Source organism: Cyrtonyx montezumae, unplaced genomic scaffold, assembly GCF_038088225.1.
Source record: "Cyrtonyx montezumae isolate F1298 unplaced genomic scaffold, pur_monq_1.0 scaffold_8, whole genome shotgun sequence".
NCBI classification, from domain to species: domain Eukaryota; kingdom Metazoa; phylum Chordata; class Aves; order Galliformes; family Odontophoridae; genus Cyrtonyx; species Cyrtonyx montezumae.
In genome coordinates this window covers 3338938-3362783 of record NW_027072089.1, presented here as the reverse complement: position 1 = coordinate 3362783, position 23846 = coordinate 3338938, and the positions used below count along the sequence as shown (strand labels likewise).

At 38.3% G+C, this 23846-nt stretch overlaps 1 protein-coding gene across 4 annotated transcripts in view; it reads right to left on the bottom strand.

Annotated features, from left to right (window-relative positions):
- PTK2 (protein tyrosine kinase 2) overlaps positions 1-23846 on the bottom strand; it is a 183092-nt gene that overhangs the window by 75100 nt on the left and 84146 nt on the right. For all 4 annotated transcript variants that reach the window (XM_065753630.1, XM_065753628.1, XM_065753629.1 and 1 more), the window contains 4 exons: positions 20388-20475; positions 8158-8237; positions 6582-6644; positions 2010-2064 (listed from right to left, as the gene is read on the bottom strand). In XM_065753630.1, the coding sequence (XP_065609702.1) occupies positions 2010-2064; positions 6582-6644; positions 8158-8237; positions 20388-20475 (286 nt within the window). The remainder of the gene's footprint in view (positions 1-2009; positions 2065-6581; positions 6645-8157; positions 8238-20387; positions 20476-23846) is intronic.

Genomic DNA, 23846 nt, shown 5'->3' with positions numbered 1-23846 from the left:
CAATTTTTTTCTTCTCTAGAGAAAAGGATATGAACTTGCCAACTAAGAAGAACCTGGTTTGTATCCATTCCCCTGCCCACTGTTGATATAATATAAGTAGGTATTTTCCCCCTGGTGTTCACACACACGATATATCCACAGATGCAGAGAGCAAGGCCTAGCAGTCACAGCTTCCCACAGGCACAATTTACTACAGTAAACACAGGAAAGTTTATTATTCTTCTCTTGTGAAGTAATGAAAATGGAAGACCAGCTGACTTAGTAACTTTTCCTCTGTGCTTGATTTAGACTGACTTATTCTTTCTCGAACAAGGATAACCAGTGCTATTAGCAGAAGATAAGTGATACAGGGCACAGTGCAATGAGCTTCATCTTTCGTTCTGGAGAACTCCCTTGGCACTTCTTTGTCAGCACTTGCCTTCTTTCACAACAGTGTAATGCTCTGTGCTCAGGCAATACACAGATGCCTTTAAACTGCTGAGTTCTTTAATAAGCTCCCCAAATAAAGATCAGTGTCTGCTTTTAAAATCCACATTTGTCTACTAATACTTTGCACTGTTAAATATTTTAATTCCCATTATCACAGCTTTTTGGTCTTCCTCTACATAGGGTGACATTCTCCATGTAGCCGTTTGTTTTCTGAATGTCTTCATTAACACTGCAAGACACTGCAAGTTTCACCTCGCTTATAGTGAACAACACTTGTTTCCGTATCTAATGGCCACCAGGAGCCCTACTTTGTCTGCTGGTTCAAAACTGTTGCTTCTCTTTTCACAAACTGAAGGACGCATTCAATTATTTGAACTAAGCCTAACGTTTTTAATAGGGATTTCATTTTCATTAAAAATCAGACTAATTTTTCCTTCCCTAGTTTTTTTTTCCTTCAGATACTCAACATCTCTTCGCGTCTTCACCAGTTTCTAAACAGCTTTATTTATGGCAATTCCTGCTACTTCTTCCAACCATTCATTTCATAATTTCTAAAGAGCAATTTTCTTTGTCAGTTTTCTGGCTCCCTCATAATATTTTCTGAAGCAGTTATTCTGTCATTTATGTCTGGAACCTTTCACCACAATTTCTTCCTTTAGCAGTTTCAGATAATTGCTTAAATTAAAATGCAGAGGGATTTACTTAAATCCACTTGACTTCATTAGTTTCTGATTTTCAGAATTCTTTTGAAACGAAATCCATTCATGATAGACCTTTGCTGTTTATCCTTCCATTTAAATAACAATGAATAATCTTTATAAATCTGAAGTTAAATTCTATTTGCAACTCCTCTATAAAACCATCACTGCTTAACAAAATCAGTTCTAAAACAACAATTTATGATTTACATTTGCATATATGAACAGCAGATGTATTCTACTGCAATATTCATATCTAGACTACTACAGCTGTAACACTACTTGGAGACCATTCTTAACCCTCCCTTTTTCAGGGTATGCCAGGAAACATTTGCATTTTTTACTCTGGGAACATATGGACTTCAACAGAAGTGAGATCTGACTAACGCTTAAGAGTCCCAACTAGGATTAACATAAATGGAAATGGCTGGAAATCTTCCTTGAATGAGCTGGCTACAGTCTTGAGCATGAAAGGCAGAGTTTGGTTCATCAAGCTGATGCTAAAAATACGCTTTTTTTCTTCTATGTCCCCATCCTCCTTTTCCACAAGCCTCATTTTTCTTCTAAGTTGCTTGGCAGCAGAGGATCTGAGGACTTGCTTTAAGCTTTTGTCTGCAAGGTTGGAGAGGTACTTTGCTCACATCAGCTCAGCAAGGACACGTAAATCACTGGCTTGGTTCTCCCAGCTGCATGCCCCTACTTAAGCTATGGAGATTTATGTCCTACCCATCTGACAGGCACTTTGATATTTTTTTCAGCAAAACCACAACCGCACACCAGGTTACTACGACGGTATACTGAAACTGATAATGCAACTTTCAAATTTCTGAAGGATTTTCTTGTTGTTTTTTTTTTATGTAGTTGATTGGAAATACAAATTACCTTTACTGAATCTAGCAAACTCTTCGGAAAAAATCGTCTTAAACCAACATCTTTTCTGGAAAAAAATAAAAAAGCACACATTTTTAATAATAATTTTAAAATTCTGTCATAGATTAGAATACTGTTTTTTAGGGTGTCTTGTGTTTTTGAAACTAACGTATGCAATAAAATAAGTTATTTTGAATGTGAAGTCTCTGACAGTCTGAGTACCAAATGCAGCATCATTAATATGCTAACTATAGTCACGATACAGCAAAGAGTAGGATTTCTAGTTTAAACAAAATCAATGTCAAAGTTATAAGATATCTGGTGTAGAATGTTGACACAGGTACAGAGAAGTTTTGAGAACAGCAACCACTGACTGCACATTTGAATAATTTAAATATTATTGGAAAAAAAATTCTTGCTGAGTTCTTACAGCTTGGTCAGCTGAGAAGGGAATAACACAAAAATGGAAAATTCAAATAAACATCTATTTGAATTTAGTAGGAGATATGATGCACAGGAGAAAGCTTCTCATGATATCAACTCAGTAGTTGTGCTGACAGTCTTTCCACTACTGTTTTACCCATTGTGGCACTATAATTAATATTTTTAAATTTCTACTGTCACTTTTTCCTCATACTGAACAACTGGCATGAGATTTCCCAGCTTTTCATTGCAAATGATCTTACTTCTTGCATTCACAAGTCAGGATCCTAGCTCTTTTTGTGATCTTGGCTTCTGTAAGCTCAGCTGCTTCAATCTCAATTCTCCAGACTTCCAAAAAGAGTTTTTTTGTGGCTAAGGTGTGCTGCATCTACCTTCTGTTTAACATGTTTATGTCTCACTACAACTAAGTATTAGCTCGGATGCCAGGGAAGTTGCCTTGGGGATTACTGCCAAAAGAGAACAGTATGCAGCCAAGAGTAAAAAAGTGCTGTAATGACCACAGATTGGTTGTACAGACATTTGCAGAACATCCGCATGAGGAAACAAAATCTGAAAGAGAAACGTAAGCAGGGAAGATCTACACCTTTGCCTCTCAAAGGTATTAATGGCAACCTTTCCCCCCTAAAAAAGGAATAAATTTGATCAAGAGTTTACAGTCTCTTTAAACAAAGACCCTTCGGTGCTTCTCAAACGAGTACGAATGCTTCCCATGACAGCATGCTTTGTAGAAACAGAAATGTAACTGGAATTTTTACATTTGGCTAAGTAAGAAAAGCTGTTAGCCAGCTTGAGAAACACAGCATGCATTCACTGCTACCTAGCCACAAAAGTAGAAAGCCAAAATTAAAGTCAACATAAAAAGCTTACTCAAAATAATGAAACAGGGTATATTTAAAGCTCTCTTAAGACAAATAGCATACAATTTTACAAAATGTACTAAAAACATCCTCAACCAAGAGGAGCAGAATGTTCACGCACAGCAGTGAACGCTGGCATCTGTGCAATGACAGCTGAAAGACGATACAACTTTCATAAATGTTAATTCCTTTGATGCACTTCTTCTCAAATGCAAATTATATGCGGTTTATCATCCCACAGTTCAATAAGTCTAACACACTGTTACCATCTAAATTACATGCAAAGACATTTTGACAAGGAATATATTAGTTTAACATTAAGCATTTTAGAGAGAAATGGTGTTTTCAAAAATTAGGCATCCTCCATCACTCTGGTGTTACTCATCTCAATGGTAACTCAGCACACAGTTGCCATTCTGCTGCTGTTGGTGGTGAGAGGAATTAAAGCAGTTTTTGTACAGTCTGTATGTAATACATTTGGAAGAAATTCTTACACACAGCATAATGAAACGTAACACTTAATATGATTTGTAATCAAGCACGCAGGTTAGGCTGAAAATTTATTTACTGAAGGAAAACTTAACATAAGAACTGTGTGTATTTCATGCCAAATCTACAAATAAGAGAACAAGCATTGTAAATTCAAACATACAAACAGTTTTTTAAACACACAATGCTACAGACTCTCTCTTGCCTCCTCAGTTGTGCTGCATGGGGATAAACCAGACCAAATCTATTTTCTAATTGCCAGTAAGAGGCGATTAGTAGTGAGATCCTGCTCCACACAGTTTTTCCAGCTTTGTATTTGGCCATCCTACTTGAGGACTTAAATGTAATTTTTTTCTTCATGTATAAATTTCAATAGGATTAATAAAATACTAACTACAGATAGATGATACTGCTTGCCACATAATGATAAACAGACCTGGCAAGACATATCTTCATTTCTATTTTCATCTCAAAGTTGCATCAAAAAATATTATTAGATTAACAGAGTAGACATGAACATGCTCTTTACAAAGCTGTGGATGCAGCTGTTCCTTCCTATAGCTCCCATATGTGTATCTGTAATTATTCCTGCTCTGTGCTAACAGGTTTCATATTTATTATGAAAAAAATCCTTTCATCACATGAAGGTCAAACTATTAAAGACTACTTATCAATTTGATTCTATCTACCATTTCCCATCCAGATTTGGTCTTGCATGAAAATTTGATCAAAGATATATATATCAAATAGACATCTCACAAAGATGGGCAAGGAGCAATCACATCAAATGTGAAGAATTGCTATGCAAAAACTGCACTCAGTTGGTTAAGCACCTCATCAGTACTACAACCAACAAAAAAAGGAGAGAAACAAAAAGCCTCACTTGAGAAATAAACATTACTTGCGTAAGAAAACCTTTATAGGATAATTAAGGTGTTCAAATGAGTACATTTAGCACTTTCTACAGACTCTCACAAGCTTAAAATTATTATCTACAGCCACTTCAAGGTGCTTTTGTCCTTCATCTCTCCCTCAAAGATTTGTATGAACCCCACACAAAACGTGTTTTGCTTTCAAAACTCTAAGGCAATAAATAACCAAAAAAATCTTGGAAGTGCACAACTCAACACTGACTTCATTTCTGGCATGGCATTAAGCTGTTACATTGTGCACATCATGCTAATGCTTCATTTTGCTTCCGCTTTTCACAGCAGTAATTAAGTTAAAATCCACAAAAAAGAGTTACTATTTGGAAAATGTGCATTAGAGAGACAAATAGATGTTAAACTGGAAGTGGCCCCATACTGCTGAGTCCTACAGGAGCTCTTAATTGTTAAAATCCTTAATTAATACTTTATATAATCTATTATAAACCTTGCTTCCTTTGTCTCATTGTCCCTCAAGTTCTTAACCCCATTACTCTGGTTCAAGAGCCACCAAATTACTAACTTAAACAAACCTCCCTCAAGTTATTAATGAAATACATATAAACTGTAACAACAGCAAGTCACAAACTTTTTTCCACGAGGACAATGTGCTCAGCACATCTTCAGGTAACAGTACTTTCCAATCTTTTGACATAAGCTTTTTGGCCTTTACTAATTGTTCATCTGAATTAATAAATCAGCTTTCCACACAGAAGGTTGAAAGCAGTTGGGCTTTTAATCTGGAATGCTGTCTCAATAATACTCAATCTGGAAGATCTATTTCTAAAGATTAATTCACAGATTCCAACAACATACTCCTCTAGGGAGAGTCTGAAGGCCAGTAGGGAACCTTTACCTCCCTCCAAAATGAAGCTATTACCCAAAAGACAATATTAGACTAGAAAACTGCAGCTGTGTGTGTAGTACAGTCTCATGCACGCATCACATTATACAGAACAATCTCCTCTTAAAGTACAGTCTGCCTTCAGTTATTAGGCAGATAGGGGAACTTTCTAATGGAGCACCTGAGAAGGGTGTGTGTTGCAGGCTAACAAACATGCAATTTACAAAATATATCTTTACCAGTTTAAAATGTATGTTTTTCTCTAAACACCTTATAAACTCATTCACTGTGAGGAAAACCCTACGTAAGAACTCCAATGTCTTCTAGTTTTGGAGTGTATTTTCAGAAAATTATTAAACTGAAAAACACACTGGACTACGTGCACATGAAATATGATTCTGATAATTTGATACAAAGAAAACCAATTTTCACGTTCTGAAATTTCTTAAGGAATTTGGATTTATTCATTTATTTATTTTTACTTAATCCAACCTACCATCACAATTAACTAACCAGAATAGTTTCGGGAAATAGATGCCTCTTGGTTCTCTGAAAATTTCTGCTATATTAAAAAAATTAACTTCTAACTGCAAGGTCACAACTCAAATCCACATACTTGACAAATAAAGGAAAGAATGACACCACAAGCAGTTTAAGTAATTCAGAGTTTACCACAGATTAGTCACAACTGAAGAACACAACTGCGTACAGAAAAACATTTGGAAAACAAAAAACACCTTAGAATTAGACTTGATGATTCTGTAAACATCAGCAAGTTGAAAAAGATCTTAAGTTTCATGATCAAGTTTAAACAACTTCAACTCTATCTCCCTGTACCAGAGTTGGAAGTGTTCTTCCTACTTCTACACTTCAATTGGTTTAATCGTCCTTATTTAATGCACTTGAAAATCTCAACAATCATCATGAAAATAAATGACAACAGAAACTTTCTTTTAAGGATCTGAAAGTAATATTTATGAATATGAAACAGTTCAAACCACATGCCTGGACATAGAATACTTACTCTAGCACTTCATAGTTGGATTTCTTTTCTAAGGCATTGCCTCTCATCTCTCCATAGGATCTCCTGAAATCATGAAAAGTATTTGAAAGCAACAATTACTGGATGACCCAGACTAAAACTACAATCAAATATTTCAGAGACTTAACATTAGAAACCATTTGCTGAATGAATTCATGTGTAAATATTCTTACATTATTTACCTCAAAAGAACTGATTTCTATTTTACAAAATAATTTCACACACTGATGAATGCATGGGACTATACCAGTATTAGAAGAACTTCAGCCCACTCTAACAGCATTGCTAGTGAATGAAGTGATCTAATCTCTTGTTCCACAGCTCCTTTCCACCTCTTTCAATATCCCCCTCTCCTCTGTAATAGCATTCATGTCTGTGCACGTAACCGGGAGAACCCAAGCATGCTGTGAATGATGAGAACCAACAGTTTCAAGCCAGAGACATTCACCACATTTGTTCAAAAAATATAAAATATTAGGAACAAATAGAGGGCTGGGATCGTTGCTCTTCCTGACAAAGTGGGCCACTAACACTTGCAGTGTAAGTCTTAGTAGTCATCTACTCAAAATGCTTCACACCAACGTGAAAACATGCTGAGGAACAATGACATGCCTCCATGAGAGCTATGGAAAGCCAAGTTTGCCTGACAAAAGGACTGTGGATTATGATATTCATTATATGATTTGAAATAAGGCACCAGTAGTTTTGTCAGCACAATTATCTGCAGTTACACAAAGAATTTTTGTTTTCTCTGTGCCTACCAGCAAACCTTACAGCAAGGACATTATGCTTTCCTACACTGCCCACGTAACTACACAGACATAAGTTCTGTTTTATTTTGGAAAACTACCGTTTAAAGGACACTTTTATTCTGTGCTAGCAAGTTCACATTTCCCACAAATTTCTTATCAAGTTTACTACTTTGCTAATCTCCCCGTGTGAGACAACAGCATAAGCAAAGCAAACGTATCAGGCAGGAAATTCTCCATAAATTAGCAAAAAAAAAAAAAATCCCCCAAGAACAAAAACATGCATTTCAAAAGCTGATCCAGGAACTCTCAAATCTGATAAAGTTATCTTCATTTTCCAGCTGTCTGTACAGTTGATGAAAACACCAAAAATCCCCAAAAGAATCACAAAGACTTAATTATTTGAAACCAGCATATTAAAAATGGAATAAATGCAGACAGAAAAGGTAGCAGCACTTATCTTAAACGTTCTTTAGATGCAGGATTTATAGATGCACAATTCCAGGACTGTTTGCTAAATAACACCACAGATGCATTGTTCTTTTAATGTCCTTCACTGTGCTCTACAAATCTTTGAATTATAAGAATACATCCAAAAAAAGCAGTAATTAATTTTGAAGCTAATTTTAAAGATCACTAGAAGTTGGGTAGAATGGAGCATACTCATTTTTTTGTTTAAACTACCTTGTTAGCAAAAAAGTCTAATATTCAGATATATTGACTAGAAATCCATGAACTACAATGAGTTTCAAAATTAATGTATTTATTCTGTCAGAAACATGCTGAATAATAAATAAATAACAGCTTACCTGATTTCAAGGCAACCTAGTTTCAAAGCAATTTCCTGGTCCACTTGATCTGCTATTTCTAACATATAGTCATTTTTCACCTACAACCAAAGAAATAGGTATGCATTAGTTAGTAAGAAAAAAAGACAGAACTAGAGTTGAAGAACTACTCTCTGCAACCTCTGTCTTTCAGGCAGCAGGCTTTTTTCCACCAGTAACATTGTGCTACAGTACAACTTCTCTAATAGGTTACACTGTGCTATCAAGAGACAATAAGCTTGCTACTGAGATTCTAAAGCTTTACTGCAGAAAGTCCTCAATTATCATTAAAAAAATAACAGAAAAACTGCAGAACAAAGAGCAGATTACAAATTATGAGACAAATACACTTTTTGCAATGCTTTTTGAGTGATGTGACTTGATGATAATAGATGCACCATCAGAAAAAGCCTCTTGCATTGGGATTCATTCAGCAACTCAGCATGTTGACAAAACAGTAAGACTTTAATCCAACTCAAATCAACTCCAAACTATACTAATTAGAAGTCAAAGACTTAATGCTGAAGGATGCTTAGTTATGTAGTTTGCAATGCAAACATGAATGGGAATGTGTTTGTTGTGTATCACTACCGTGGGAGTAGAAAACAAGACATGCAGAATTAATGACCCTTTTTTCTTCATAATTCTTACAGTTAAAAGAAAAACAAAATGCAAAACAAACAAACAAAAAACAGAACCTCATCCTCATGTATTTGATTCCTATTTGAGTTTTTCTGGTACCATTTAAATACAGACTCCACGTATACTGTAATTAGAAGTGACACAAACTCAGGGAGAGATGCATCTTTCAGCAAGACAGGATGTTCTGATAATTTTCATTCAAAAGCATGAAGGTTTCTGTGCACAGAGTCCTATACGTTAACCAAGTAAACAGTCACTGCTTTAATGGCTTTAATGGAAGTGTCATATTCTCATTTGTGAAATCATTCACAACTACGTATAAATTAGAAAGAATTGTCAGTTGTACGACCACAGGCATAACGTGCACTTACAACATTTACCAAATTAACTATAGATACAGAGTGGATATAGTCCCTTCATCTGAAAGCCTTAGCAAAGAAGGTATTGAAGAGATCTTCTGCAAAAGGAATGTAAAGAACTTTGCTTCATTCTCCTTGTACTTACTTTCCACATATTTACAGAATCCTGAAGTAAAACCTTTCATGAGAAAAGACAACTTAGATGAGCTTGTCTAGTACCTTGTTCTACTACACCTTGAAAACCTCCAGTGAATGATGAGGACTGTACTGTGTTTCTGGGGAGGTTGTTCCAGTGATTCACTATTCTCACTGTAAAAAACTTTTCTAGTGTACAGGGGTATGACATCTTCCGAGTTTTGCCTTCCTGAGGCTGAAGAGTGACAGCTCCCAGTCCATCCTCACAGAACTGTACGGGGTTGGAAGGGACCTCCAGAGATCATCCAGTCCAACCCCCCTGCCAAAGCAGCTCCCTAGCCCGGGTGGCACAGGTAGGTGTTCAGGCAGGACTTCAACATCTCCACAGAAGCAGACTCCACCACCTCTCTGGGCGGCCTGTGCCAGTGCTCCGTGAAGAAGCTCACACACACATTTGTGCAGAACTTCTTATGCTTCAGTTTGTGGCCATTTCCCCTCATCCTATCATCACACTGCAGAGAAGAGTCACAGAAAAGGAAAGATGGTACTTGCTGTACGCTCTCCAGTAGCTCCATGCCTGTTATGCTCAGAATAACTAAAAAGCCTTCAGGTATTTACAAAACACTTTTAAAAATCCAGACATTCAGGTGTTTCTTACTGCTCAGTATCATCAAGTGCCAAAACAGGAAGGGTATTCATGGAAATAAGAAGAAAAAATGCAGAGGCTGTGGTAAGTTTCTTACCTCACGTTAGCACTACAACGTAAGGATACAGAACTGTAAAGAATGCCCAAAGGAAGGCTATGAAGATGGTCAAGGGTCTGCAGGGAGAAGAGGGCAGCTCTGAACTCTGCTCTCTGTGACAGAGACAGGGCCAGAGGGAACAGCATGGAGCTGTGTCAGGGGAGGGCTGGGCGGGGGTTAGGGAAAGGCTCTGCACAGAGGGCAGTGGGCATGGAACAGGCTGCCCAGGACAGTGGGCAACCCTGAGCTGACAAAGTTCAAGGAGTGTTTGGTCACTGCTCTCAGATTTACGGTTGGTACAGTGCTGTTCCTGTGTGGAGCCAGGAGTTGGACAGGATGATCCCTGTTCATCCCTTCCAACTCAAGATGTTCTAGGATATCATTAAGTAATATCTATTTACACTCATTCAATCATATTCGAACTGCATAGCTGCACCTGTTTGCAGTGGTATAGTATTTCTTCTCTTCTATTATCAAGGTTTTGTTCAACTTAAGTCAGAAGTATGATCTAGACACCTTTGTAAATGGCAGAACGTAATAATTTAAACTGAAAAATACATACAAGCTTCATCTGCAGCAATATGAATTCTGCTCTGCACTATAACTGTCAGGCTCAAGCTCAGGACATATAAATCAAGATCATAATTTTCAGGCCTCTGTATCGTTAAAATCCACCTTTGCAGCACCCACACAGATGGCAAACAGCAGACTGGTTACTCTGCAGGGATATACAAGGACATATGAAAACCAAGAGAAACACTGAAAATGTGAACTTTGAGTGAATTCAGTTCTTATGTGGACGCTTGCATTCCAGAAACAAAGGAAGTTAAAATTAAATATAACCAAATTACTTTCTGTATCATCCAGACAGAGCTTAATGAACTTGAATTGTACTTTTAGTATAAGCTTTCACTCTGTTCTCCTACCCTGCCTAAACATCCATCTTTACCTATGTAAAGCCCAAATCACTTCCCTGAAAAAGCTAAAATACTTGCTCATGAAACCCCTTATCTAATCTACCACACATCTGTCCAAACCAAATACCCACTGGCTTGTTTACCCACCTTTTTTAATTTTTTTTCTTAATAAATAAATTACACTTTTTTCTTAATAGATAAAATACACACCCACTTTGGAACCATTCTAACAATTTTGCAACACAGGAAAATTTCACAGAGCTGTTATCTATACTTTCCTTGAGGTATTCATAAACCATGAAGTATCTGCCTGCAGTAAAGTATTTTTCTCAGAACTGATATGTAAAATTTCCCCTTGCTGACACTGTGCTCGTTTGAGGTTACTCGTATATCACAATCAAATTTTTACTTATCTTCACAGTTCATTGCCTACTGGATCCCAGTTCTGAAATAATTAATTTGCTAAACTGAAGAGCTTAAGAACATCTTCAGAATCATGCAAACAAATCTGAAAATGCTGTTAGCCTTAAGCAATTACTATTCATAAATAAATAAGCAATGTTAAACAAATATTTCAAGTTTTCTTTCCCCTTGTCCTCTGTCTCGTGAGGGCATGACACTCCAGTCATGTCTTCCCAGTACAAATTTCCAACTGCAGGCACCAGAACTGGACTAAAATAATTCAAAAGCCGTCCTGATCTCAACAGTTTGGAAGAAAAAAGTCAGTCATGACATCCCCTTATAAAAATGAATAGCTGCACTTGATTATCACAAAGCACTGCACATTCATCTGAGTGCTTTTATTTTTCGAATTTGGCAGGTATACAAAGACATTACAAGCTTCAGGAAGCCTGTGGTCATAATCTGGTGGTCCAATTAGATGGAATGATGTTCTATTATGAATAGAAAATGTAATAAGTGGATGTAATTAATTTTATGTTGCTTTTTTCCAACACCTGCCTGCACACATTCTTCAAATTTCAGTAGGCTTAAGAAAAAAATGCAGATTCAACTTCTGCTCCCTGAATACCAATGAGAACTGCTCTTATTTTTCCTTGCCTATTCTGTTAGACCAATGCACGAACCACTCAGGCTCACATCAATAGAAGAATTTTGCAAGTTACAGCACAAGCTGCATAACATCAAGGAAAAAACCTGTGCAAATATTAAATGGAAGAGATGCAAGAGATAATTCAATGGCAATTAAGTGCGCTGTCACAAGACAGCTGAACGGTTTTCCTTGTGTTTGCTCAATTATGACTTTTATTCTTGTTGTTAATACAGATAATGAGAATTGAGAATTTTTTTCTTCGGTTTATTAGAAAAAAGGCTTATGCTGAAGAGCACAAAGCCTGAATATGTAAGTAAGCAGACACAAAGCCTTAACTGTTGACATCTGAAGAACTTGACAGGCTCTTCTCATTTATTATCGACTCAGAAGTATGTTAAGAGGGAGTATGTCTCCTGATGGGTTCAAAGCAAGATCTCCCTAAAGGCTAAATCAGAAAAATGTCATGTAGCAGTTGGAGGTATAGTATCTACACCACCTACTGCAGACAAGATGCTCTGGCATCAATCTACTTCACACTTCCAGATGAGTTCTACCATGTTCTGAAGTAACTGTACTTCTATTTGCCCACTTGAGCTGATGATTAAGAACTCAAGTGCAACTTCACACATCATTAATCTCTCAGTCATGACAACTATAGACTACTGCAACTAAGGGATGCAGTATATGAACAATATGAATGCCAAGCAGAAATGCACTTCTCGGAGGTTGGAAAACAGTCTTTTCCATGCCTTGATACAACGTGGAACAAAACTGATTAGCCCACAACAGATGTTGCTTGTTCAGAAGATACATGACCAGAAAGGAAATTGACATTTAAATACAAGAATCATAGCACGGTTTGAGTTGGAAGAATGTCAAAGTCTAAAAGAAAAAAACTATGCCCCAATATATTATGATAACATATTAATATCCTTTTTTTGACCAATATTTACCTTCTATTCTTACCAACACATGTTTTTCATCACCATTTATCACTGGCTGGCCAGAACAAAAATATCTGTCATGTTTCAAGCCTTTTGAACAATAAAAGTTCAAAGACACTGTTAAATCATAAGAAAAGGAGGGGAAGCATGAACTAATAAGCTTTTTCCACGAGGAATACATGCACGCAAACAAAAGCCCAGTTGCACTGGACCAGTTTCCCTTCTGATGTCAGACTTAAAAAATATTTGTTTTCTTTTACTCGAACAGACAAACTGCAGATTGTCTACCTTGTAACTTCTCAAAATTTACTAAGAAGTAATGAGCATTCTGACAGCCCCATCAATGGCCAGCTACGAATGGTTCCAGCTGGTACAGTTTGAAATAAAAACTGCAGAGAGGGGAAAGCCCATGTTTGCAAAGATGAAGAAATCAGAGAGTAGCCCTACGCTAGAACACACGATCTAAGAAGGTATCTATCACTGGCCTCGTATTTTGTATACCAGCTGCTACTTTCAGAAGCCATCTGCTTCATTTTTCTGCACACATTTTTTTAATGCAGCTGCAGTACTTCAGAGAAACTCTCACTCAGGCTGATGAACCATCTTGCCACTGCAGTTCACAGAAACACATCGGATTTAAATTTCTTTATTAAGAAGAAGAGTAGAATCATTTTGAACTGAGTATCAAATTCTTTCCACGAGTTTAGGGATTTTAAAAAGCCTTCTTATTCTGCCTTAAAAACACGTAGTTTGGTTTAAATTTATTTATATCCCCCAAACTAATTACAACTACCCAACTTTTTTTAAAGTTTTGTTTACAGACATAAACACTGTAGAAATTCTTTAGTGACAATGCTAGCAAATGGTGTCTCAAATAATTAGCCTCTGTGCTGGCTTTCCCATCTCATTTAATGTTACCAAGGAATTTCCCACAGGATTATATCCAATTTTTCAGGAGGATAGTTTAAAAATAAGCAATCTATTTCTCTTGCTTTACTTTCACTATCTGTGACCTACTTACACAACTTACAGGTCTGATCTTTATCTTTTTTTCCATATGGGCATCACTTTGGAACTGCATTTGAAGAGCATTTCAGCAGAGAAGGACACTCCAATGAGTTAAAAAGAGAATCAAAAGGAAACTCTGCCACAACACAGCTATTTAGATAAGCAAACACAATATCTTCTATACCCCCATTTACTAAGCTGAATAAGAATTGCCATTCAAGTAGCTTGACATTTCAGCACTTGTCTCCTTATGCAGAGTGTTGTATCCAGGTTTCCAGAATTGTTTTTTTTATCTTTTATAATCAAAAATTATGTATTGACCGTTGGTTTGTCACACTTATATTAACAAACACAACTCTCCTCCTCCCCTCCTCCATTTGCAATACTCATTTCTTCTCCTTATTAACAGCTCTGGTGTGTTCTAGCACCTGCATTTAAAGACACAAGTTTCTCCTCTGAAAGTGTTCAGTACGAAAAGCAAGTAGTGAAGTGACCTAGACAATAATCCAAGCACATTTCCACAAAACCTCACTTTTAAAATTAATAAAACTAATCTGTGCACACGTTCAGATTGCATGTTGTTTCCTACTTACTGCAGGAACCACACGCAAATCCACCAGGACCCACATCACAGTCTTCCTAGAAGAAATAATCATCTCAAATATTATATGCTTTCTGCTGTAACCTGTCTCACAGAGTTGAAAAGACTGCCATAAAGCTGTAGCCTTGCAGCACTAAGGTCCCAACACACACACCGCTATCGCTTCAGAAATCCTGTGCAAAATTTAGCCTCCAAAATTCATTCCTCTTCTACTTTGAATTAAGTACCACACGCACAAAAGCTCAAAGCACTCTTCTAATGTCAGCATTTTTAGGAGCCACCTTAATGATCAAAATGGAAATATTTAAAACATGCACAGGAGGAAAACACGTGGTAGTTCTCTGCCTCTATTTACCCATCAGATAATATTAGACATATTATAGAAACTAAGTCTACATTAGGGAAAATTAAGGCTTCAGCTTTCTCTTGTGGAGTTAAAAAGCACAGATTCAGTATTGGGATAACATTAATTTGCCATCTGCCATCAGCTGCTCCTCCTCTCCATTCTTCCAAGGTCACACTCTGTATTATCTGGAGGTAATCTTTGACATCCCTAATTCTGGAAGCTCCCATGTTAATAATAAGGGCATTAGAGATAGGGAGAAAAAAATCAACTTCTGGCAAGGCACTGTTTGGGACAGAATGGCTAAAAATGATCCCTTCTGTCAGAGTGGGCTGATCTCCAGATGTCACCACAATATACGCTGCTGCTTCTTACATCCTCTACAAAGTAGGACTATACACTTGGGAACCATCTAGTGCTCAACCTACTAAGCACGCCTCGCTAGCAGCTAATTTTATACTCCTCCTTCTGACACAGGGTTTTGCTTTTCCAGATCAAATGAGTGCAAAGATCAATGCGATTTGCATTTTGCTTCACTCACATATGCTACACGCTCATCAGAACGTTTTGTTCAAGATCACTACGCTGCCTGCACGCAGCAATACGTGAAATCTGCACTGAGTATTTTAACTTGATGGTCTTGAGTTAGAAGTCATTCACCAGTTCTGTTGATAGGTGGGAATTTAAAACTCAAAGCAGCTGCTTCCCTTCGGACCAGGTCTGACTATGGAAGAAGTGGTTGAGAACACCAATATGCTTTACATTCCTGGCACAGAGCAGTGCCCACAGGAAGCAGCCGTGTGACACAGAGCACGTGGAAGTCGCAGAAGCAGTGACACAGTTGTACAAGCAGCAAGATCACCAAGAACATCAGCACGGTTTTGAGGCTGTAAATCAACATTTATAATTAAAAACAGCATTGTGAGAGGAACTGAGAATTTCATCCATTTCAAGGAATGACCCCTACAAAGGGTACCTCACTTTCAATTACTTTCACAAGCTGTAAGAAGCTGACACGTCATGTTCAGTTCGATGTGGTTTTTCACTTTTTAAGCAGTTGCAATTCTTAAATTTATTCTCATTTCACCTTAGGGCACACTTTGTGTATCAACCATTAACTCCTCCTGGAGGACTTTTATTTCTCACAGGCTGCAAGTATCAGAAACAGTGCAAGCTTTTCCTCCTATGCCCTTGATCTCCTTCAAAGCTTTAGCTACTGAAGTCATTTGCTTTTGGTCTCCTATTTTTATTACAGCATAAGAGATGCTGTTATTTAATTAGGTTAAAGAGTCTTAATTCCCAGCCTGTACTTCAAATTATATCTCAAGCACTGAAGCCTTATAAAACTTTATCATTATTATATTACTTGCCATGACTTACAACTTCCTACATGTTCAGGGACAGTGCTATAAAAAAAGTATTTCATTTGCATGATATATTTCTCCAGCATGAGACAGGACTGAATTTTCATTTAGGGAGATGTATTCTACCAGTTGTTAACTTCAGAGAAACAGAACAGAAAAGTCCCAAAATAAGGAAGATGACTTCTTATGAAAATACACCTGCACTGTATTGGCTGGGGAAACTGGGATTTCTAAGGAGAGAATTCATCTCAACTTTTCCAGAACAGCATTTACCCACCCTAACTTCAAGCTCGTTCTCTCTCTGCTTGCAATTCATCCTCCTGAGTTACATAAACCTTGGCTCATTTAAACAGCAAAAACAAAATTCAGGCAAGTCTCCTTTAGTACACAAATGTGGACAGGAGCTAGAAGCATACAAGTTAAAAGAGACAGCACAGAGAAAAACTCTACATTGATTAAAAATGGCCTTCCCTCCTTCATGATCTAAAAACCCCAAAAGTTACTTCAGAAATCTGTTGAAGGCACAGGGTAGCAACAATGGAACAGCTGAGGCCCAAGAGTTGGTTACTCCCCAGTCCCATACAGCCACCTACTGCCTTTTCATCAAGGGATAAACCATCTCCAATTACTATAAGCTAATATGTCATTCAAGGATAAATGTGTGCAGGCTCTTGTCCCACACTAACAGGCAGGCAATTCAAGTAGCTCACAACTGACTCTAATTACAGGAATGCTTCAAAAATCTGCATTCTATCTTGAAGTGAGACCCAGCCTTTGTTACTCACTCAGCTATTAAGCCTTACCCTTGACTTCCACCTCCCAACAGCATTCACACTGGAACTGGAGAGAATGCAATGAATTCCACCAACACCTTTTTTTAAAGGGAACTGAAATGCTCAGAAAGTACAAGAAAAACGTGACAGAGCTTTCCTTACTTGAAAAATTTCTTAATTCTCCTTTTGTATTTTGTTTCTTCTGAAGCCTTCTTGAAAATCAGTTCTTAAAAAAAAATTACAGCTACCTTTATTCTTTTGGGAATACAGTCAATGGAGAGAAAAAAGGAAATTATTTATTGATGCAAATTAATTTGTAATAGCTTTTTTTTATTAGCAATCTCGAGCACACTGCTTAAAGATTTTCAGGTGAGGCCAGGGCTGTTTCACACTGGGATAATCTAATCTAACAGGATACAACCTGCAATGAGGACTTGCATATGAAGGCAATGCAGTAAGCATATGCAGGCTGTGCAAACACCACTAGGTGCAATCCCATCTGCCCAGTTTGGGTGAAAGTGTGGTACCAGTGTTAGTATGACTGCATGGGATTAGTAACTTCAGAATTACAAAGTGCTAACAAGTTGCAGGGCTGCTCCCCCCCCCCCAGTATTGATTTGAACCATTTGCTGTACAGCTTGCAGACCAGAGGCACTCCTGCAAAAGGTCTCATTAAGTGCCCTGCTTTTATGCTCCCAATTAGAAGTGATTACGCCCACTGCAGCTGGCAGAATGACTGCCACTGATAGCAAACAGCTCAACATCGAGCTGCAAACTGCTCCAGTCTCAGGATCCTGACTGGTTCAACAAAGAATATGTAAAACAAAGGAAGGTCAGAGCATTTTTCATATAGTCAAAAACAAGAAAAAAAAAAGCATCAAACTTAATATGACAGTAATAAACAAGAAAAAGCTTACATGTTTCCATAAACTCATACAGGGCAATATAGACATGGGAGTAGTCATGCATGTGGAGTTACAAACATGTGCCTGTTTTCCCAGTTTTCAGTTCCAGTTTTCTAACTATGGCTGGGTTTAACTGCATGAAGAAAATGTGCCTGCTCCCAGCGACTATATTTCATTGCTTTTACTGATGTTCTGTGCTTTTGTGAAACATGATGGGTCACCTGGGATTCAATCTTACCCAAACTTTCAGCTTTTCAACACTGCTGCTCTGCAACTAAAACTCAGGAAAATAATTCCACAATTTCTAAAATCCATGGACATTTCAAAGATGACCACCACAGCCATTCTCCTTCCCCGAGACCTTTTTAATTTGACACTGTACATTTTTAATCAGCCAGACAACATGTGTTTAGATGTCATTAGACAGTAATGAGTCCTCAGAACATACTGAAAACATAGATTTAGTCATGGGCAGCATCTAGTCCTCAAAATCTTTTCTTCTCATGTACAACACAGAACACAAGAACATATTTGACTTTCACATCCAAAAAAAAGCCAGTTTGAATCTATAGCTGTTAACACGTTTGTTTGCTTGTTTTAAATTCTGTAACTGAGTTGTATGTTCACTGTCTCTTACACGGTTATTCCTGTGCAGAAACCTCATGGTGTCTGTGTATTCATGTACGATTTATATGTGCATTTCATTGTTCTTGCCCATACACAACAGACTGTGCCTGACTGCACACTGATTGTGAAGGGTGAGCTGTGGTTTGCAAAAAAGGCTAAAATGCAGCAATGACAACAAGAGACAAAGACAGTGGAAGATTATTTCTATATTCCTCTTTGTTCTAGGTTTGTTTTATGCTACAGCATTATTTCCCAAAACCTTTTCCTGCTTTCTTCTCTGAAGTCAGTGAGGTTATGTTACCAGACAGATGTAACCATCCTAATTTGCTCAAAAAGCCAAGTGAGAATTACAGAGCAAAACAAACCCAGCTCTGAAATTTATGCACTTGATTTCTGTGACAACAGAGACCCAAATACCTCATAGTACCTCAAAAAGAACAGTGATTTTTTAAGAACTGCATTTAGAAATACTCCATGATAACGTGAAGAGAGGGGAGAAGTACTTATAAGGTGTGCAGAGAAAGGAGACGAGGACTTCTGAAGTTTGTTTTACAACAGAACTGGGATTTGGGAAATCATCGAATACACTCAGCTGTCTTCTCTGCATATCAGTTCCTATACATCCTGAAGTAAAAAGAAACACATTTGTTGTTTCTGCAAGAATCCCTGGCAGTACTAAAAAGGCCATCACTATCACACAGGTTAATTAAACTGGAATGCTAGGTCCAGGTAAGCTTTCTCAGATGTTGGCTCCAGTACACAGCAACACAAGGAATTTGTCACGCGTTAAAAAAAAATCACAGGTCACTTACCTAGGGCAGGAAAGCATGTGTGTGTAGTGTGAATGGTAACAATCTTTAAGAAATTAGTACCTGAGTAACTGTTGTATGTACTGATTTAAGATGAAGGATTGGACAGAGGGAATCACAGAACCTTAGAATGGTTTGGATTGGAAGGGATCTTTAAGACCAAGTTCCAACCCCCCTGATATAGGCAGGGACATCTCCCTCTAGACCAGGTTGCTCACAGCCCCAGCCAGCCTGGCCCTGAACAACTCCAGGGAGGGAGGCAATCACAACCTCTCTGGGCAACATGTTCCAGTGTCTCCACCACCCTCACAGTAAAGAATTTCTTCCTGTTATCAAGTCTAAATCCACCCTCTTCCACTTTAAAACCATTTTCCCTCGTCCTGTCACTACCTGCCCTTATAAAAAGTCCCTCCCCAGCTTTCCTGAAGGCCCTTTTCAGGAACAAGAAGGATGTCATAAGGCCTCCCAGGAACCTTCTCTTCTCCAGGCTGAAGAGCCCCAGCTCTCTCTGGGATGACTGTGTTTTCCTCCTTCCAGTAACTTAAACAAAATTTACTCAGAATTACTGTTCAGCATTGACATTTCAGTGCATGAAAAACCACATCACACCACCCATAAACTGAAAAAAACACCTCACATAGTAAGTAAGTAATGAAGTTCAAATACTCAAAGCTGCATGGCTTCTTAAAGATAGGGGATTCGAGTCCAGACTGCTCTAAAAGTTAACTCTTCAGCTTTATTCTGAGCAGTCTAAGGGCAAATTCAACGTTTTAAGAGTATAAAATAGATATTTAGCTGCTTAACTTGTGTAAGTTTTACTATTCAAATTTTACACATAAGGAAGACAGACCGTAAGATACTCAAATCAACAAAATAACTTTAAATATTACCAATTTCTTCTTTCTGCAACACTACACCATTCGCATAAACAAAGCAAGAATTTTCCAAACACACGGCAGCAAAACAGAAAGTAAATGACAACCAAATATACCTGCTGATAGAAAAAATTTAAAGTTGGTTTGTCCTCAGTGAACTGGTTTAGAAATCCTTTGGGCAAATATCGAATTCTCAGTTCATATCTGAAAAAAAAAAAAAAGAGAATTAAACTGGTAAGACAAAAAATACCTAACACTTAATAGCAACCAGAGACAATCTTCAGATGTTGTGTAAAATACTAATAAAATCAAAACAAACTCTGAAAACTAAGCAAAAATTCTATCTTCTGACCACTCAGAATACTAACCAGAGTATCTGGCATTTCATAAGCATGTTTCCAAGTGACCCCTGGGTACAAACAAAAAACCCCTGCGCTTCCCAAAGCTTCTCTGAGAACCAAAGCATCAGGCCCAGAGCAGACTAAAATTCAAAGCTGATGGGAATGGTGCCCTTGGTGAGACAATGACAGCAATGACCTGCCATAACCATAGGTGCGTCCCCCTGGATTTTTCCTTTCCATAACATCCCTGTACAGATCTCACTGCTCCAAAGGAAAGTGGACCCACATCCTACAGATCCTACAAAACAGGGGTTTACTCAAGGAAAAGGACTCAAGTCCTTCTCAGATCAAGTGCTGCAGTATTCACCTCCAAATTGTTCCAAAGGTTTAAAGGGATCTGTCTGTAAAAAAAACAAAAAAACATTTCCTACTTCACCAATAAGGTGCATGCAGAAGTTGAATGTATCACCTTTCCATGTGGCAGTCACGTTCTACTACACAATGAGCAAGATTTGGAACCATCCACAATTTGTGACCAACATCACATTTCTACCCCTTCTCAAAGCTTCGACTTCGAAATCCTAAGTTTAGAAACACAGAATGGCTTGGGTTGGAAGGAGACCCAAGGACCATCAAGTTCCAACCCCCCCCCCCCCCCATACAGGCAGGGCCACCAACCCCCAAAACTCATACCAGACCAGGCTGCCCAAGGCCCCATCCAACTTGGCCTGGAACACCTCCAGGGATGGGGCACCCACAGCCCCCTGGGCAGCCCATGCCAGCACCTCACCACTCTCTGTTGAAGAACTCCCCCCTGACATCTTATCTAAACCTTCCCTCCTTGAGCTTAATTCAGTACTATTGCCTGTTGTGCAGAAAAAGCTAATGATGCTTTTGACACCTTCTGCGTACTTTCTCCTTCAAAACATTCTTAGAACAAAATCCTGACATTGAACATACTCATACCTTTCATACTCATACCTTTTGCTGTGTCAACACAGCATTATCTCAAGTAAACTCTTTGTAGCCTTTCCTCATAATAAGAGGACACAGCCAGGTGTAAATGAAAACACAACTCAAAGTCACACTTAACAAGAGCCATTTTTTGAGCACCATCTTCAGAAGGTGAACAGAAATCTTTTGCTGACCCATGACCTTTACAGCAACTCACAGAAATGTAGGGGTTGGAAGGGACCTCTAGATTCATATGGAGTATTTTCTTATTTCACCTCAATTTTAACTATGAGCCAAATTGTACCCATTCAGTGGCATGGTCTTGAAGATGATAAAGCTCATGGGTAGGTATTTTCCTTCCCATGAGACAATGGCTGGTTAGGTGTCTGGCAGAAGCCACCATCACCTACCACAAGTGCTAGGTCAAGAGAACTTGTGACTGTCTGGAAGGGGAGCATTATGATTCAACACACGTTTTGGACACCTTATTTAATGAAGATAGGGCTCAATTATCACAAATGGAAAAAAACTCTTTATTTGGTCACCCAAAGTGCAAAGAACAAAAACTGACTGAACACTGTTAAGTCACTCTGTACCATCTCTTCTGTTTTTCTGTTGACTTGCAAGCAAAAACCAGAGACTGCTCAGGCCCCATGAGATGCACACAGAACTTATCACAGATCTCCAAAGGAACACATGCTGACTCCATCATCTTGATAAAGAGATGGAATATATGGAAAAAGTAGTACTTCCTTTACAGAGACTTAGCCTACTTCACTAAGGAGCCATGAGAAGTATTCTTTTTGCAACAGATCTCATGAGAAAAATAAGATAAGGTAAAAAGCTTGACTGGGACAGCAACAGTGACCTTCATTAGCTATTTATAAAGTAATCTCTGACTACACTTACAGGAATAAAGCAGATTTCCACAGGCCAATTCAAGGATGGGCTTGATTTTCAATATCCTCTAAACATACTTTCTGAAATGTGGCCAACTCAAGAGATAAGTCCCTTCTCACAAAACAGATCTGCCTGCTGTGCAAGTCACTGATGTCCACCTCCCTCAAGTCTGATAAGAATAATATTCAGAAGACTACAATTCTAGCTGTTGCACTGTATTTGTGCTGGGGTATTAGGTGCTTCCAGCACACACTGTTGTCTTCCACTTCAGTCTTCAGAATGATGGGCATCAGATTCAAAAAGTTGTATAGTTTAAGTGTCCTGTCCGCAGCACAACATACATCTCTGAGTTGTTCCAGAAGCTTCTCTTGGAGCAACAAACACTGTCTGGGCAGGAGCTGAAGAAGAAAGGATGACCCTAAAGGGGATATTAAGGTTAGATACTAGGAAATTTTTCACTCGGGGAGTGGTGATGCACTGGAACAGGTTGCCCAGAGAAGTCATGGATGCCCCATCCCTGGAGGCATTCAAGGCAAGGCTGGATGTGGCTCTGGGCAGCCTGGTGTAGTGGTTGGTGACCCTGCCCATGGCAGGGGAGATGAAACAAGATGATCTTTGAGGTCGCTTTCAACCCAGGCCATTCTATGATTCTATGATCCAAGTCTTCATACCTCAGGGGAGAAGGAAATAATTAGACCAATTCCAAATATGTAGTTTAGTTCCAGCAGGATTCGATTCAGTTCACATCAGCAGAAAAGTAACCAGAAAAGAGAAGATAGGAACAAATAGGATGGTTGCAGATTGGAGAAAACAGCCTTGTGTGAGATTAATGAACTGCATCAGGATGCTGAAGGATTAGACAAGCATTAGGGCTCACGGAAGAAAAGGGAGAGGGCTGGATAACTGGAAGCACGAGTGGGAAGAATAGAGACTGGGGAAAAGAGACCTGAGAGGTTATTTGTTGTCCCATTAAATCATACCACGAGTCTTCTAGCCTTTGTGCCAGTACAGAGGCACCTGCGTTGATATGAGAATTTATAACAAGACAGCTAAGCACTGCAGCTTCCTTTAGGGTGTCTTTTACCTGTTACAGCCAAAGTATGAAGGACATGCAATTACAAGGACCACCTTTACCTATGCACCTTAACAACAGAACAGGAAGATCTCAACCCTGTATGGAACATAATTGTTTCAAGCAATGTAATTTCTTACATGAGTTTCTTAATTTTCCCCCTTAGGGGCAAAAAAAATGGAAACTGAATGGTGCTTTGGCATATACAATTTTTTAAGACTGAATAGCTGCTGTGATTGCTGGTAAAGGCATGACCTTATCAAAAATAATCAGGGCTGATGCCATGATTTAAGACTCCCAGATCCTCA